This window comes from Mytilus trossulus, chromosome 4, assembly GCF_036588685.1.
Source record: "Mytilus trossulus isolate FHL-02 chromosome 4, PNRI_Mtr1.1.1.hap1, whole genome shotgun sequence".
NCBI lineage: Eukaryota > Metazoa > Mollusca > Bivalvia > Mytilida > Mytilidae > Mytilus > Mytilus trossulus.
Genome location: NC_086376.1, coordinates 28,807,786 through 28,823,251, shown reverse-complemented (window position 1 = coordinate 28,823,251; position 15,466 = coordinate 28,807,786). Strand labels below are relative to the sequence as shown.

General features: G+C 33.0%; 1 protein-coding gene across 1 annotated transcript in view; it reads right to left on the bottom strand.

Annotated features, from left to right (window-relative positions):
- Window positions 1-615: 615 nt before the first annotated feature.
- Window positions 616-15,466, bottom strand: part of LOC134715028 (polycystin-1-like protein 2) — a 65,165-nt gene continuing 50,314 nt past the window's right edge. Inside the window, exons 16-21 of the mRNA XM_063576872.1 lie at window positions 11,906-12,192; window positions 10,838-11,440; window positions 7,697-7,962; window positions 6,717-6,997; window positions 3,827-3,980; window positions 616-2,249 (exon numbers count right to left, since the gene is read on the bottom strand). Of these exons, the coding sequence (XP_063432942.1) occupies window positions 1,006-2,249; window positions 3,827-3,980; window positions 6,717-6,997; window positions 7,697-7,962; window positions 10,838-11,440; window positions 11,906-12,192 (2,835 nt within the window). The 3' untranslated portion in view covers window positions 616-1,005. The remainder of the gene's footprint in view (window positions 2,250-3,826; window positions 3,981-6,716; window positions 6,998-7,696; window positions 7,963-10,837; window positions 11,441-11,905; window positions 12,193-15,466) is intronic.

Below are 15,466 nucleotides of genomic sequence, written 5' to 3'. Positions count from 1 at the left end.
CCTTGGCACTGACACCACATCTTCATGTATCTATATGATGGAATTAATAGTGAACATTTATTATAGATATTCTACATGAGTCAGTGCTTATTAAATACACTATATGATGAGTATAAATAGTGTCGTGTTGTAAGAAATTAAGAAACTAACAAATCTCAACATGGTCTGAAATTTTAGTGTATTATGTCATTGTATTTGAAGAAAACTATTTTATATAAAATTTAATGTTTTAATTATACATTTTATATTATTCATGAGAATGACACTGATATATATTTAATGTGACAATATGATTGCTTCTTAAATAAAAACTGATAAAATTCTTTTTTTTCCTCATCATTTCATTATATTAATTTTTAACTAGTTTCTATATGAAATAGAGATCCTCAACACACACAATTATACCTACATTTTCACTTGTACTTGTAAAAAGTTAAACTTTATACTTTAACAGTAGGTTTAAACTGGTTGTAAATTGATTAGCCCCTAATTAATTTATGTTTTTATAACACTTAATCTGTAACAAATTATTCAACCTATGCCAACATTTTGTCATAGAATTTTATACCTAAATTTCAAAATGTTGGCATAGGTTGAATGAACCAAATTAATTAGTCAAACCGGTTTTGACAGGTAATAATTAATGTAATTTAGAGTATTGGGATTTCATAATTAGACCGGAATTCGGAATACACAGGGTTTCCGGTTTACTAAGGGTATTTTAACAAAGACTTTGAAGAGAAAAAAATGGGACTTTCATTTTCGGCCGGAATGTACAGGAAGCCAGTTTATTCAGGGTCCGGTTTAATCAGGTTTGACTGTATTACAATGTTATGGAAATTTGTAATTTGTAAAACCTTTTTACTCATGCCTCTGTACCCACAAAACCCCCAAAAAATTGGTATCCAAATATAAATGAATCCACAGTATGTTTTAAATTTTTAACACAAATAACAAAAAAAATTTTTTAAATAAAAATTTACAGTTTAAAAGATAAATTATGCATCAGTTTTCATAATATTTCACTTTCATTCTAGAAGCAAGCTCAACCGGCAAGATATTAGCTAACTTAGTAAGAAGGTAATTAACCACTTCTAACTCATTCTTCTTCTTCCCTTTTTCTTCTTTGGATTTTGTAATTGCAAAATTGACAATAGACATGAATACTGTAAGATATATAAATATTACAGCCAATACAAAAAGAAAGAAAAATATAGGACCTAGAATCCTATGTGCACGCTGTAGACCATAATAATCGGAAACACCAATAGCAAAATTAAATAATGTCAAAATACTACTTGAAGCACTCTTGTAATTTGGAGATACATTTCCAAATGCTAAGAGACAAAAGTGGGCAAAGGCAAAGATTAAAACAAAAATCAGAAGAGAAAAATTACACAGTGATTTCTTGGCATGGTTCAAGGTAATTGATAACAACTGCATGTTTTGATTAAATGACAGAATTTTTAGAAATTTGACAATGATAAGGAATTCAAGAAATGCCATTAGATAAAGCTGTATAAAATCCCACCACACAGCAGCGTAAAAACTGACAAACTCCAGTCTATTGGTTTGTTTATATTTATCCATTATCCATGTAATAGTCACCATTCTCTGAAAAAACAGACCTATAACACTGTAACACAGGCATATGGTTATAAACTCAATCAAATTCCAGAAAAAAGTGAAATAATATCTGTATCCCATTCTTTTAAATTTCTTCCCTTCGTAGTACGTAAAAATGATCGTGAATATGGCAAATAAAACTTCACAAACTGCTGCAGCAATCTCAGTCCCGCTGCCATAGTGATATAACTTAGTGGTAAAAATCTGAAAATATGGAAAAATTCCACGATTTGCAGAAAATTCAAACAGGAACATGACTACGCTAAACATATTAACATTAGGATTATACAAATTAAATTCCAGAAAAATAGCACTTGTTCTTCCATCTATCCAACCATCAGTCATTAATTTATCTATTGTCTGTTGTGACATGGAGCTAGGGGTGATCTCTTTTATATATCCACCACCACTGTATGTGGCCTGGGTACCAGCGTAAGGAATGGTTCTTAGCTGCCATGCTGTCTGGTAGGTCCAGTGATCAGCTGTTAGAGGAGCCATGGTAACTGTCTGGTTCCAGGTTTGGTTGTAGTGTTTGGTATCCTCATTACCAAGCCAATATTTGTCTGAACATTCCACAGTTAAGGAGAATGCTTGTCTGATATATTCTGGTGTAGGACAAGTATCTGGAAAGATATATAAAAGTATGTAAGCTTGATATAAATTTACTTTCTACATCTAAGGACAATACCAGGTAACTCCAAAACTAGCCAGCCAATATTTTTTGTTATTTTAACCATTTTTCAAATCTTGTATTAGCAATTTTACCTGACCATATCGGGAAATAGGTATTTAGTTGGATCTTAACACGTACTTGTGATTTGGTTTAAACCGGTTTTGCTATAAATATACGGAGAAATGTCTAAATGTTCAGGACTTAATTAAATCCGTATTTCGATAGAATGGTGCAAGCATACGATTTTTATTGCGTCTTACACTTTGAGAAGAGAATAATCTTTAACTACTTTATTCAAAAATTGTGTAAAAACATTAATTTTGAGCTTTGAAAGTCAAGTGACTCGATCATTTTCCTGAGGAAGTTTTGAAAAAATTGCAAAGAAATATTTTTACATTGGGTTAGCTTTCATTAGTCTTCACTATCTATAGATTAACAACTTTTGGTTATATTTATAATTTAGAATCATCATTGAAGGTGGAGCACGATTGCGCAGTTAATTAATTCTATTGATGTGCTATTTGTATGCAAGAGTGACATTCCGTTGCATTATGTGCCAATTCGAAAAAGTTATGCGAGTATTCTCTCCCCTTAACAGGTTCATTATTTTATAATTAAGTTTACGTTTCTGATATAATTTTGAATAATTACAAAAAGTATACATTCAATATATTTCAGTTTTTGTTATTGGTGTATCAAAAACATTGATGTACAAATATAATTTCTTAAATTTGAAACGTTTAAAATGATTACATACCAATATAAAGAACCGTTCATCATTTTTGAAAAAGACTATGAACGAAATTTGAAAAATTATCTTTTCTTTGATTATAGATTGATTGGCAAATGAACCAGCGTTAACTAATGGCAATCACAGAAAGGGACCAACGAGCAATTTTTAATTGTAGCTTATTCAACCTTAAAATAAATTTCCACTATAAATGAATGGTACTTTATACAAATATAAGGACTTAGTTAGCTAAATCTACAAATTTTATTAGATATTATGATTTTTTATTGCAATAGATTAATATGCTACTTGTATTGTTGATCATCTTTACCCTTTATGGTTATGATTTATCTATTAGATACGAGATAAAAGGAAAAAAAAAAGAAATAGGGGCAATAAAGCCTTTATGTGGCTTTTATGTTATCACAAATTTAAGTTATAATGCATTTACTAAAAAGCTGATTTTCACATTTTAAAAACTTTTCGATGAAAATTTCTTTTCTGGTAGTACATAACATTTCAGGGAGATAACCGTAAAAATCAGTTGAACGTTTAAATCACGGGCCAATGGTAATATTTGTCAAAAATTTGTTGAATTTAACAAGCCAAATTAAAGTAATGTTTAGTCAAGGTGTTAGGAACAACCTTAATAATAATAATGGTGGCCCTCTGGTTAGAAGTCAGGGATCATCTAATTATAATTTTGAATAGGATCTCATGAGACTAAAGGTACATTTATGAAAATCATGACAATATCTCAAATGTATGAAAACGACATAAAATGTACAAAAGTTTACTTTGTTTCACTCTAAGTTGTCTCAATCTATATGGTCCAACCAGAAAGAAATCATCCCCATGGGTTTCTACTGTCTTGTCTCCATTTTCTATATCATCCAAACCTGGTAAGGCCTTCACTCTCATATAATCCCAGAACTTAGGTAAATTTGTTATCTACAACAAATATTTAATCGTTAGTGATGTGTCTAAAGGTCTCTATGTGAAAGTCAAGAATTCATCATCCCTGTAAAATTCTAATCATGAGTGAGAGCTATGTTTTTTTTAACTAAGCTGAGACATATAATACAAGAAATTGGCAACCATGTCGAATGTAATGATATCAAGCCACCTTCAATTACTCTGATAAGGTGTATGTAAAAACTAAAATTTAAAAAAAATTGTGTCCATAGTGTAGGGATGCCCCACTTGCACTTTCATTTGGCATTAAAATTAGTAAGATTATACCATAAGGAACACATGTTTTAAGTTATCAGATTGGAGTCATTGGACTTCAACTTCATCAAAATCTACCTTGACCAAAAACTTTAACCTGAAACAGGACAATTTGTATATTGTTGTTTGTAACTTGTAACATGTCGATGTGTGACATGTCATTGTTGTATTAGACATATGATCATTATGAGGACAGATGGCGCTTGGTTTCTTCACAATGCCCCAATCACACACTAAGACATTTTGTATTTTCATTGATAATAAACAGCTGCGCCATGAGTGTATGATACGTCCAATGTCTTATGTGGAAGTTATATGCAATAATCATAAATAGTTTCTGAGAAAGTTTTAAGCAATAACCATATATAATTTTTGAGACAAGGCGGGAAACCCCCCACCCTGTTTTTTTTTTTTTTTTACAAAAAACTAAACATCACTTAAGGAGGCTCGAGGGTATAAAAATTTCAGAAAAAAATTTAACATTTCTTTTTCAATACAAATTTTATTTGTTACCTTTTGTAGTTGTAACTTGATCATATTGTACAAAAATCATTCAAAACAATCAATTTGTGTTGGCCCCAGATGACTTTTAAAATGTATACATCATTGAAAAAGTTCCAAATTATCTCCCTTTGGTGGAAAAATGTCATTTTTTAGCCTTAAAATTTAAATATCTTTTTCAACTCATCGGTGACCTATATTTTTTAATATAATTTCCATATAAGCTGCACTTAAACTAAATTATTGTAAAATTTGAGCGATTTCTGTAATAAATTTCTTTTTTTTATTTCGATATTAACTTTATTTCTCCTATTACTTCAACAGAAAAAAACCACTTTTACAAAAATGTATGCTTCTTTCGAAGCCAGATTGTGAGCGCAAATGAACGGTGACCCTACTTTTTTATTTTATTTTTCTATTAACTTAAAGATAAAGTTCATTTATAGAAAAGTATAGAGAAATCCTATATAAATGATTTAGACCCGCGAACCCCCTTAAATAAAATTTTGAATCAAAACCATTATGAGATATGGCGCAACATGTAAAAAAAACCTCCCCTGTTTAACAAAATACTCAATAACTCAAAAAAAGAATTTTGAATCATCACCAAAAAGTATACAGATCTTTAGATCAATATAATAAAGAAGTGTGTAAAGTTTTAAGCAATAATCATAAATTGTTATAGAGATACGGCACAAAATGTAAAAAACCCTCCCCCTGTTTTACAAAATACTCAATCACTCAAAAATGAAATTTTGAATCATCATCAAAAAGTATACAGATCTTAAGATTAATATAACAAAGACATGTGTAAAGTTTTTAGCAATAATCATAAATCGATTTTGAGATATGGCGCGACATGTAAAAAAAAACTCGCCCCTTTTTTACAAAATACTCAATAACTCAAAAATGAAATTTTTAATCATCACCAAAAAGTATACAGATATTAAGATTAATATAACTAAGAAGTGTTTAAAGTTTTAAGCCGTAACCAAGAATCGTTTTTGAGATACAGTGCGATATGTGAAAATAAAGGGCTGCGCTTTAGCGCATGATACGTCCATTGCTCTTTTAACTTGTCTTTTATGCTTTAAATGTATTGTCCCAAAATTGGAAAATCCCCCCTTTTTTAAGCATAAAAATTCATAACATGGAAATGTAAAATCTGAAATTTATAAAAATTGAAAGGGAGCTTACATCAATAGATATAAACAATTCACCAAAGTTTCATGGACATTGGTGAAAGCCTTTTTGAGTTATTGTCCGAAGTGTTAAAAATCCCCTTTTTTTTTATGAATAAAGCCCCATAAATCTTAAAACTTAAAATCTGAAATTTATAAAATTGAAAGGGAGCTTACATCAATAGATATAAACAATTCACCATAGTTTCATGGACATTGTTGAAAGACTTTTTGAGTTATTGTCCGAAGTGTTGAAAATCCCCCCTTTTTTATGAATAAAGCCCCATAAATCCAAAACTTAAAATCTGAAATTAAAAAAAAAGAAAGGGAGCTTACGTCAATAGATATAAATAATTCACTCAAGTTTCACGGAAATTGGTGAAAGTGTTTTTGAGTTATTGTCCGAAGTGTGGACGACAGACGGACAACGGTATACCATAATACGTCCCGTCTTAAAGATGGGCGTATAAAAAAGGACATTAACAAAAATGTATGCTTCTTTCAGAGGCAGATCTTGAGCTTAAATGAACAGTGACCCCATATTATTATTTTTTTTCCCATTAGGTATAGGATAAAGTTAATTTATAGAAAAAAAAATAGCGAAATCCTATATATTCAATAAATGATATAGGACATGATACCTTGAAATCATACAATAAATGGATTTAAAATTTTATTGTAATATTTTCTCCTGGAAAAGCAAACCACAAAAAGCAAGGAATATTTTAAATACCTTCTAGATCTGTACAATAACAATAACATATAATTTACTTACATCAGGGAAACTCAATCGATCTTTCTTCCAACTTTTCCTAATAAATATATCCTCTAAAGCATTACCACAGTAGAATGATGTCCTGACATTTCTATGGGCATGGATAACAAATAATACTATTGTAACAAACAAGAAGTACAGAATTATCTCCCTAAGGCGTTCCTCAATTAATCCTTCCATGGCTAACTTTGACATTATCTTTTGGAGCAGTTTTTTGGAAGCTGGATCAGGAACAATGTACTGGGGTAATGTTTCGTCATCTTTATCTTGTTCATAAAGCACTAAAAAAATAAAAAATACTCCTAACAAAGTAAATATTCTAACTTTCAGAACAGTGAGACTATGATACATCAGAAGAATTCCCCTTCCTATGCGAAAATTGTGTTTTATGGTGTTTTATGGTGTTTTTTTTGCAGGAACTTGCTGTTGAGTGACATTGTGTTTTATCTTCTATGAGCTCCACCATTCAAAGGTAAACATTTTGGTGGATATGTTGTACTTATTTTATTGGTTTATATACATGGGCAGAATGTTTTCTTTACCAAATCTTGAAGCATAAACTTAATGTAGTAACATATTTGAAAATCAACTTGTTTTTCTTTCCGTCATAGAAGTCTTGAACTATCCTACCTACTATGAAAGCTAACTGGCTGTAAGTTTTCTCCATTGAATTGTTTCATATCAGGGCCTTTTATAAGCATTACTGTATGGTTTAGTTTTTTTTCATTGTTGAAGGCCATATGATTGACTATAATTGCTAACACTTTATTTAAACTTTGGTAGATAGTCGTCTGGTAAGAAATCATACCACATCTCCTTATTTTTATATCAATGGTCTCAGCTCAGTCTCATCATTTGGAAGTTAAACAACAAAGGAGTTTTTTCTGTTGTTGTGCATTTAATTTCTCAGTTTGAGTAGACAACAAGTTCCAATAAAATTGCAAATCAAATTCCTAGTCCTTCTTAGACAATGTATTTACCTGCATCTCTGAGTGCAATGTCGACTTTAAGTCCTTCAATTTCAACTGGTTTCTTGAATATATAAGTCAGAATCATTGCTATAGCAAAAACTTTAATGGGCTGTTGGAAACAGGCACTCTGGAAGAAAGCTGTGAAAAATGACACAAGCCATTCCACACTTTTCTGGTACCCATACTTAAGACCGTACAACATAACAAAGTATGAGTTTATCAGAGATACAGTTATGACAATAGTCCAGGCTATATATAAACACCACCATGGCAACCTACAAAATATAAGGGTAAAATCTATGAAAATGTCGGAAGCTTCTTTTACATGTACCACTCAGGAACCTGTATAAATATCATGAAAATATTCATGGCAATGGTCCAGGGAATTTCTATACTATGAATGGAGACTCGTCTCTATTGATTTTAAACTTAGACGTATCATTTTGAATAACATCCCAGTTGTGTAAAATGGTTTACATATCAAACAAGATGGCGGCTACTGAAAATTCAACAAACAAATGCCTCAGAGTTCAGAGATCAATATTCAAACAAGAGGCTCTCAAGAGCCTGAAACGCTCACCTTAATTTTTTTGGTTAAATCTCTCATCAATGATTATTTTGGCTTTTCAATTTATTTAAATGTTCTTTGAATCGTCCTATTTTCTTTAAAAGCAAAAAAAAAACATTTTCTCCTATGTTCTATTTTAGCCATAGGAGCTATGTTTCTTGACATACAAGGAAATGAAATATAAAATTTATACTAGATACTCTGAAACTCATTTAGCCTAAGTTTGGCTGAAATTGATACAGCAGTTTCAAAGGAGAAGATTTTTTAAAGTAAGTCAACATGATGAACAAATTGTGAAAAAAAACTTTAAAGGGCAATAACTCCTTAAGGGGTCAATTGACAATTTTGGTCAAATTGACTTATTTGTAGATCTTACTTTGCTTAACATTTTTGCTATTAACAGTTTATCTGTATCTATAATAGTATTCAAGATAATAACCAAAAACTGCAAAATTTCTTTAAAATCATCAATTCAGGGGCATTATACCTGAAAAACCAGTTACCCAATTCGGCTGAAAATTTCAGGACAGGTAGACCTTGACCTAATAAATACTTTAACATCTTGTCTTATTTGCTCTAAATGCTGGAGCTTTTGAGATATAAGCCAAAAACTGCATTTTACCCTGTGATCTATTTTTAGCCATGACGGCCATGTTTTTTGACGAAATAAAAAATGAAGCACAAACTTTATTTTATACACCCTACTGATCATTCAGTTGAAGTTTGGTTGAATTTAGTTGAGAAGTTTTAGAGGAGAAGATTTTTTAAAGTTAGCAAATATGAAGCACAATTAAAAATTGTCATTAAAGGACAATTACCCCTTAAGGGGTCAATTGACAATTTTGGTCATATTAACTTATTTTTAGATCTTACTTTGCTGATCATTTTTGCTGTTTACAGTTTATCTTTATCTATAATAGTATTCAAGATAATGACCAAAAACTGCAAAATTTCCTTAAAATTTCCAATTAAGTGGCAGCAACCCAACAATTGGTTGTTTGATTCATCTGAAAATTTCAGGGCTGATAGATATTGACCTAATGAACATTTTACTCCATGTCAGATTTGCTCTAAATGCTTTCCTTTTTGAGATATAAGCCAAAAACTGCATTTGACCCCTATGTTCTATTTTAAGTAACGGCGGCCATGTTTTTTGACGGATCAAAAATCAAAGCACACACTTTGTGCAGGATAATCTAAGGAACAATCATGATAAGTTTTAACCAAATCCATTCAGTAGTTTCAGAGGAGAAGATTTTTTAAAGTTAGCAAATATGATGAACAAATTGTGAAAAATTGTCATTAAAGGACAATAACCCCTGAATGGGTCAATTGACAATTTTGGTCATATTAACTTATTTGTAGATCCTACTTTGCTGATCATTTTTGCTGTTTACAGTTTATCTTTATCTATAATAATATTCAAGATAATGACCAAAAACTGCAAAATTTCCTTAAAATTACCAATTAAGTGGCAGCAACCCATCAATGGGTTGTTTGATTCATCTGAAAATTTCAGGGCTGATAGATCATGACCTAATGAACATTTTACTCCATGTCAGATTTGCTCTAAATGCTTTCGTTTTTGAGATATAAGCCAAAAACTGCATTTGACCCCTATGTTCTATTTTAAGTAACGGCGGCCATGTTTTTTGACGGATCAAAAATCGAAGCGCACATTTTGTGCAGGATATACTAAGGAACAATCATGTTAAGTTTCATTCAAATCCATTCAGTAGTTTCAGAGGAGAAGATGTTTGAAAAATTGTTAAAGACGACAGACGACGACGGACGCCAAGTGATGAGAAAAGCTCACATGGCCTTTTAGGCCAGGTGAGCTAAAAATGATTCGAGAAATCTTTTGAGAAACAGCATTTTGGAATGACAAAATGTATATAATTTCATAAAATCATTTTTTTGTTAAACTTGACCATATAGTTATGAAGAACATGTTGTAAATGTGAAATGATTTGCTATAAAGTCACATGACATCAACTACAGCCGAGATCAGTCTGATAATTTGTATAGACATCGTTATAAGTGACCAGTCCTGTTAGTATAGAAAGTACCTGAATGGTCTAAGCTTAAAATACTCATGACATAGATGCCAACCTCCTTTTGATGCAATCAGTAAAAAGTGTTAATATTTTTGTTCACCATTTATCATACTTATGTTTATAATATCCTAATTATAGATAAAGATTCAAGAAATTCTGTTGTGACAAACTGTTGCAATAATATGTTTAAGCCAAAATTAAGTTATCAGGGCCACAACTAAAAAAAAGTCAAACTGATAATATCTGTTCATGGATATGCACATTTACCTATCATGTACTTATTATCTACAAAGTTTCATGAAATTCTGTTGTGTGATTTTAGAGGAGTTGTGATGACAAACTGTTGCATTAGTATATTTTTGCAAAAATTCAGATTTTAAAAGGGCAAAACTTATATAAATCTTTTAAAACATCAGTTGTTGAATATTAAACACTGGGACTAATCATTACAGTTCATACATTTGTATTTTAATCACTATGAATTTTATGTTCATGAAAACATCACAGTCTAGAAGTAATATTTACATTTTGGGTTGTGCCTGTTGAAGCTTTTCTTCACCAATCAACTCTTCATCTTCATCATCGTTTATAAGCTGTTTTTCCTCTACGATTTCTACCCTTTCAAACCAGTCATCAAACTGATATTTCCTCCTAGAAGACCTTTGTTTCTTAGGTTTAAGCCCTGTCCTCAGAAACAGCTTTACAATGATCAAATTAATTGGAAACATGATCAATCCACATTCAATGCCAATGACTATATCAGCCAATGACAGACTGATAGATGCCACTTTAACCTGATCGTCTGGGTCATCAGTAGGTACTCCGTGGAACATTATACTAGTCAACATAGCACATAGAAGTAGGGATAAACAGCAACTAAGTCTCTGAACACGTGTAAAATGACTTTGACATGGCTTGGACAAGATACTCAGCCATAGATGACCATCTCTTAGGTCCCGACTAGACTTGAGAAGGAATTCTTGGTTTTTATATGTGTTGAAATCTTCTGGTTTTACACATGGGATAGTAACTTTGACAGAACCTCGCTCCACACCAATCCATTCACCCAATATAAAGCTGTAGACTTTATTTGTTCTCAAGTCCTGAACCAGTACTCTTGTTAAAAACCTGAAGTGAAATAAAAAATCCTTTTATACATCTACAAAAAATCATATATATAGTAAGGATCGTACCATTTTACAACATTGGTAAACTATTTAAATAGGACTTTTACTTAATTTTAACTACAGAAAGAAGTCTTTTGAGAAGTATATAAACAATATTTTTCATTACAAAAATAATAGCTAAAATCGTGAAAATCTTAACTTCATTCAGTCACATGAAACAGCATACTTTAATTTGAAATATTACGTCAATAAAATGAACTAGAAATTTATAAACAATATTTTTCAAAACTATAATAGCTAAAATCGTGAAAATCAACTTCAACTTCATTCAGTCACATGAAACAGCATACTTTAATTTGAAAGATTACATCATGAAAATGAACAAAAACTGTTTGGCAGCGGCCTGCATTGCACACATCAAAACCAATTTTTCCTTCGGAAATCCAGTTAAAAAACAAATACACACCATGATGGTGAAGTTCCTGAGTTGTCATGCCAGATGGTTATAGAATCTAAATCTCCAAGGTGATGAGATGAAGTAAACATAAACCAATCTTCCCAGCCTGCCTTGAAACATCCTTTACCAACAACAGAGTTTGACAAACAATGTTTAGTACTGTGACCTTTGTTCCCATGGACACAACAAGAAACCTTGGCTGTTGTTTCTGCTCCTGCCCACCATCCTGTTACTACACACATTAAATACTGGTATGAATGGTTAGGGTTGGCATCTGATAGGATGATGATACCAGCCTGTAAGAAAAGAATGTACAGTGGTTAGGGTTGGCATCTGATAGGATGATGATACCAGCCTGTAAGTAAAGAATGTACAATGGTGAGGGTTGGCTTCTGATAGGATAATAATACCAGCCTGTAAGTAAAGAATGTACAGTGGTTAGGGTTGGCATCTGATAGGATGATGATACCAGCCTGTAAGTAAAGAATGTACAAGGGTCAGGGTTGGCATCTGATAGGATGATGATACCAGCCTGTAAGTAAAAAATGTACAATGGTGAGGGTTGGCATCTGATAGGATGATGATACCAGCCTGTAAGTAAAGAATGTACAGTGGTTAGGGTTGGCATCTGATAGGATGATGATACCAGCCTGTAAGTAAAGAATGTACAAGGGTCAGGGTTGGCATCTGATAGGATGATGATACCAGTCTGTAAGTAAAAAATGTACAATGGTGAGGGTTGGCATCTGATAGGATGATGATACCAGCCTGTAAGTAAAGAATGTACAGTGGTTAGGGTTGGCATCTGATAGGATGATGATACCAGCCTGTAAGTAAAGAATATACAATGGTTAGGGTTGGCATCTGACAGGATGATGATACCAGTCTGTAAGTGAAGAATGTACAATGGTTAGGGTTGGCATCTGATAGGATGATGATACCAGTCTGTAAGTAAAGAATGTACAATGGTTAGAGTTGGCATCTGGTAGGATGATGATACCAGTCTGTAAGTAAAGAATGTACAATGGTTAGAGTTGGCATCTGGTAGGATGATGATACCAGTCTGTAAGTAAAGAATGTACAATGGTTAGAGTTGGCATCTGGTAGGATGATGATACCAGTCTGTAAGTAAAGAATGTACAATGGTTAGAGTTGGCATCTGATAGGATGATGATACCAGTCTGTAAGTAAAGAATGTACAATGGTTAGAGTTGGCATCTGATAGGATGATGATACCAGCCTGTAAGTAAAGAATGTACAATGGTTAGGGTTGGCATCTGATAGGATGATGATACCAGTCTGTAAGTAAAGAATGTACAATGGTTAGAGTTGGCATCTGGTAGGATGATGATACCAGCCTGTAAGTAAAGAATGTACAATGGTTAGAGTTGGCATCTGATAGGATGATGATACCAGCCTGTAAGTAAAGAATGTACAATGGTTAGAGTTGGCATCTGATAGGATGATGATACCAGCCTGTAAGTAAAGAATGTACAGTGGTTAGGGTTGGCATCTGATAGGATGATGATACCAGCCTGTAAGTAAAGAATGTACAATGGTTAGAGTTGGCATCTGATAGGATGATAATACCAGCCTGTAAGTGAAGAATGTACAGTGGTTAGGGTTGGCATCTGACAGGATGATGATACCAGTCTGTAAGTAAAGAATGTACAGTGGTTAGGGTTGGCATCTGACAGGATGATGATACCAGTCTGTAAGTAAAGAATGTACAAAGGTGAGGGTTGGCATCTGATAGGATGATGATACCAGCCTGTAAGTAAAGAATGTACAATGGTTAGGGTTGGCATCTGATAGGATGATGATACCAGTCTGTAAGTAAAGAATGTACAATGGTTAGGGTTGGCATCTGATAGGATGATGATACCAGCCTGTAAGTAAAAAATGTACAATGGTTAGAGTTGGCATCTGATAGGATGATAATACCAGCCTGTAAGTGAAGAATGTACAGTGGTTAGGGTTGGCATCTGATAGGATGATGATACCAGCCTGTAAGTAAAGAATGTACAATGGTCAGGGTTGGCATCTGGTAGGATGATGATACCAGCCTGTAAGTAAAGAATGTACAATGGTTAGGGTTGGCATCTGATAGGATGATGATACCAGCCTGTAAGAAAAGAATGTACAATGGTGAGGGTTGGCATCTGATAGGATGATGATACCAGCCTGTAAGTGAAGAATGTACAATGGTTAGAGTTGGCATCTGATAGGATGATGATACCAGCCTGTAAGTAAAGAATATACAATGATTAGGGTTGGCATCTGATAGGATGATGATACCAGCCTGTAAGTAAAGAATGTACAATGATTAGGGTTGGCATCTGATAGGATGATGATACCAGCCTGTAAGTGAAGGATGTACAATGGTTAGGGTTGGCATCTGATAGGATGATGATACCAGCCTGTAAGTGAAGGATGTACAATGATTAGGGTTGGCATCTGATAGGATGATGATACCAGCCTGTAAGTAAAGAATGTACAATGATTAGGGTTGGCATCTGATAGGATGATGATACCAGCCTGTAAGTAAAGAATGTACAATGGTTAGGGTTGGCATCTGATAGGATGATGATACCAGCCTGTAAGAAAAGAATGTACAATGGTTAGAGTTGGCATCTGATAGGATGATAATACCAGCCTGTAAGTGAAGAATGTACAATGGTTAGGGTTGGCATCTGATAGGATGATGATACCAGTCTGTAAGTGAAGAATGTACAATGGTTAGGGTTGGCATCTGATAGGATGATGATACCAGCCTGTAAGTAAAGAATGTACAATGGTTAGGGTTGGCATCTGATAGGATGATGATACCAGCCTGTAAGAAAAGAATGTACAATGGTCAGGGTTGGCATCTGATAGGATGATGATACCAGGAAGTAAGAAAAGGATATATATTTACAATGGTGAGTGTTGGCATCTAATAGGATTATAATACCAGTCTGAAAGAAAATTTGTTACATCTCCAAAAAGTAAGTTCCACAATTAACTAGGTGATATAATTTGTCTATCAAAGGGGTTAAAGTCAAGGTCTGGCTAACCTGAATAAGAAAAAATCTCCTCCCCCTAACATCCTAAAGAATCTGCATACAAAGTTTGTTTAACCAAAGTTCAATGGTTCAAAATTATGTTATGCACTGAAAACAAAGCTGGACATTATGAATCCTATGAACCCGCCCCCCCCCCCCCCAAAGTTTGTTTATAATCAACTAGGGGGTAGGGGGTGTATTATTATAACCCAGAGCTAACACAAGATGCATTGTGTAATTATAAGAAAAGGCTATAACAGCTTATAATCAATTGAAAAATATAATTTCTAGAGATGATCAAATTCATTTCACAAACTCTGTACATCGAGAGAAAAAAAACCAATAATGTTTAAAGTGAATAATATCCTTACCTGAGCCTCATCCCTTTTGTCAGCTTTTCTGGCCCAGAATACTCCTGCCAAGAATATATCCCATACAACTATGAATATCCTTACCTGAGCCTCATCCCTTTTGTCAGCTTTTCTGGCCCAGAATACTCCTGCCAAGAATATATCCCATACAACTA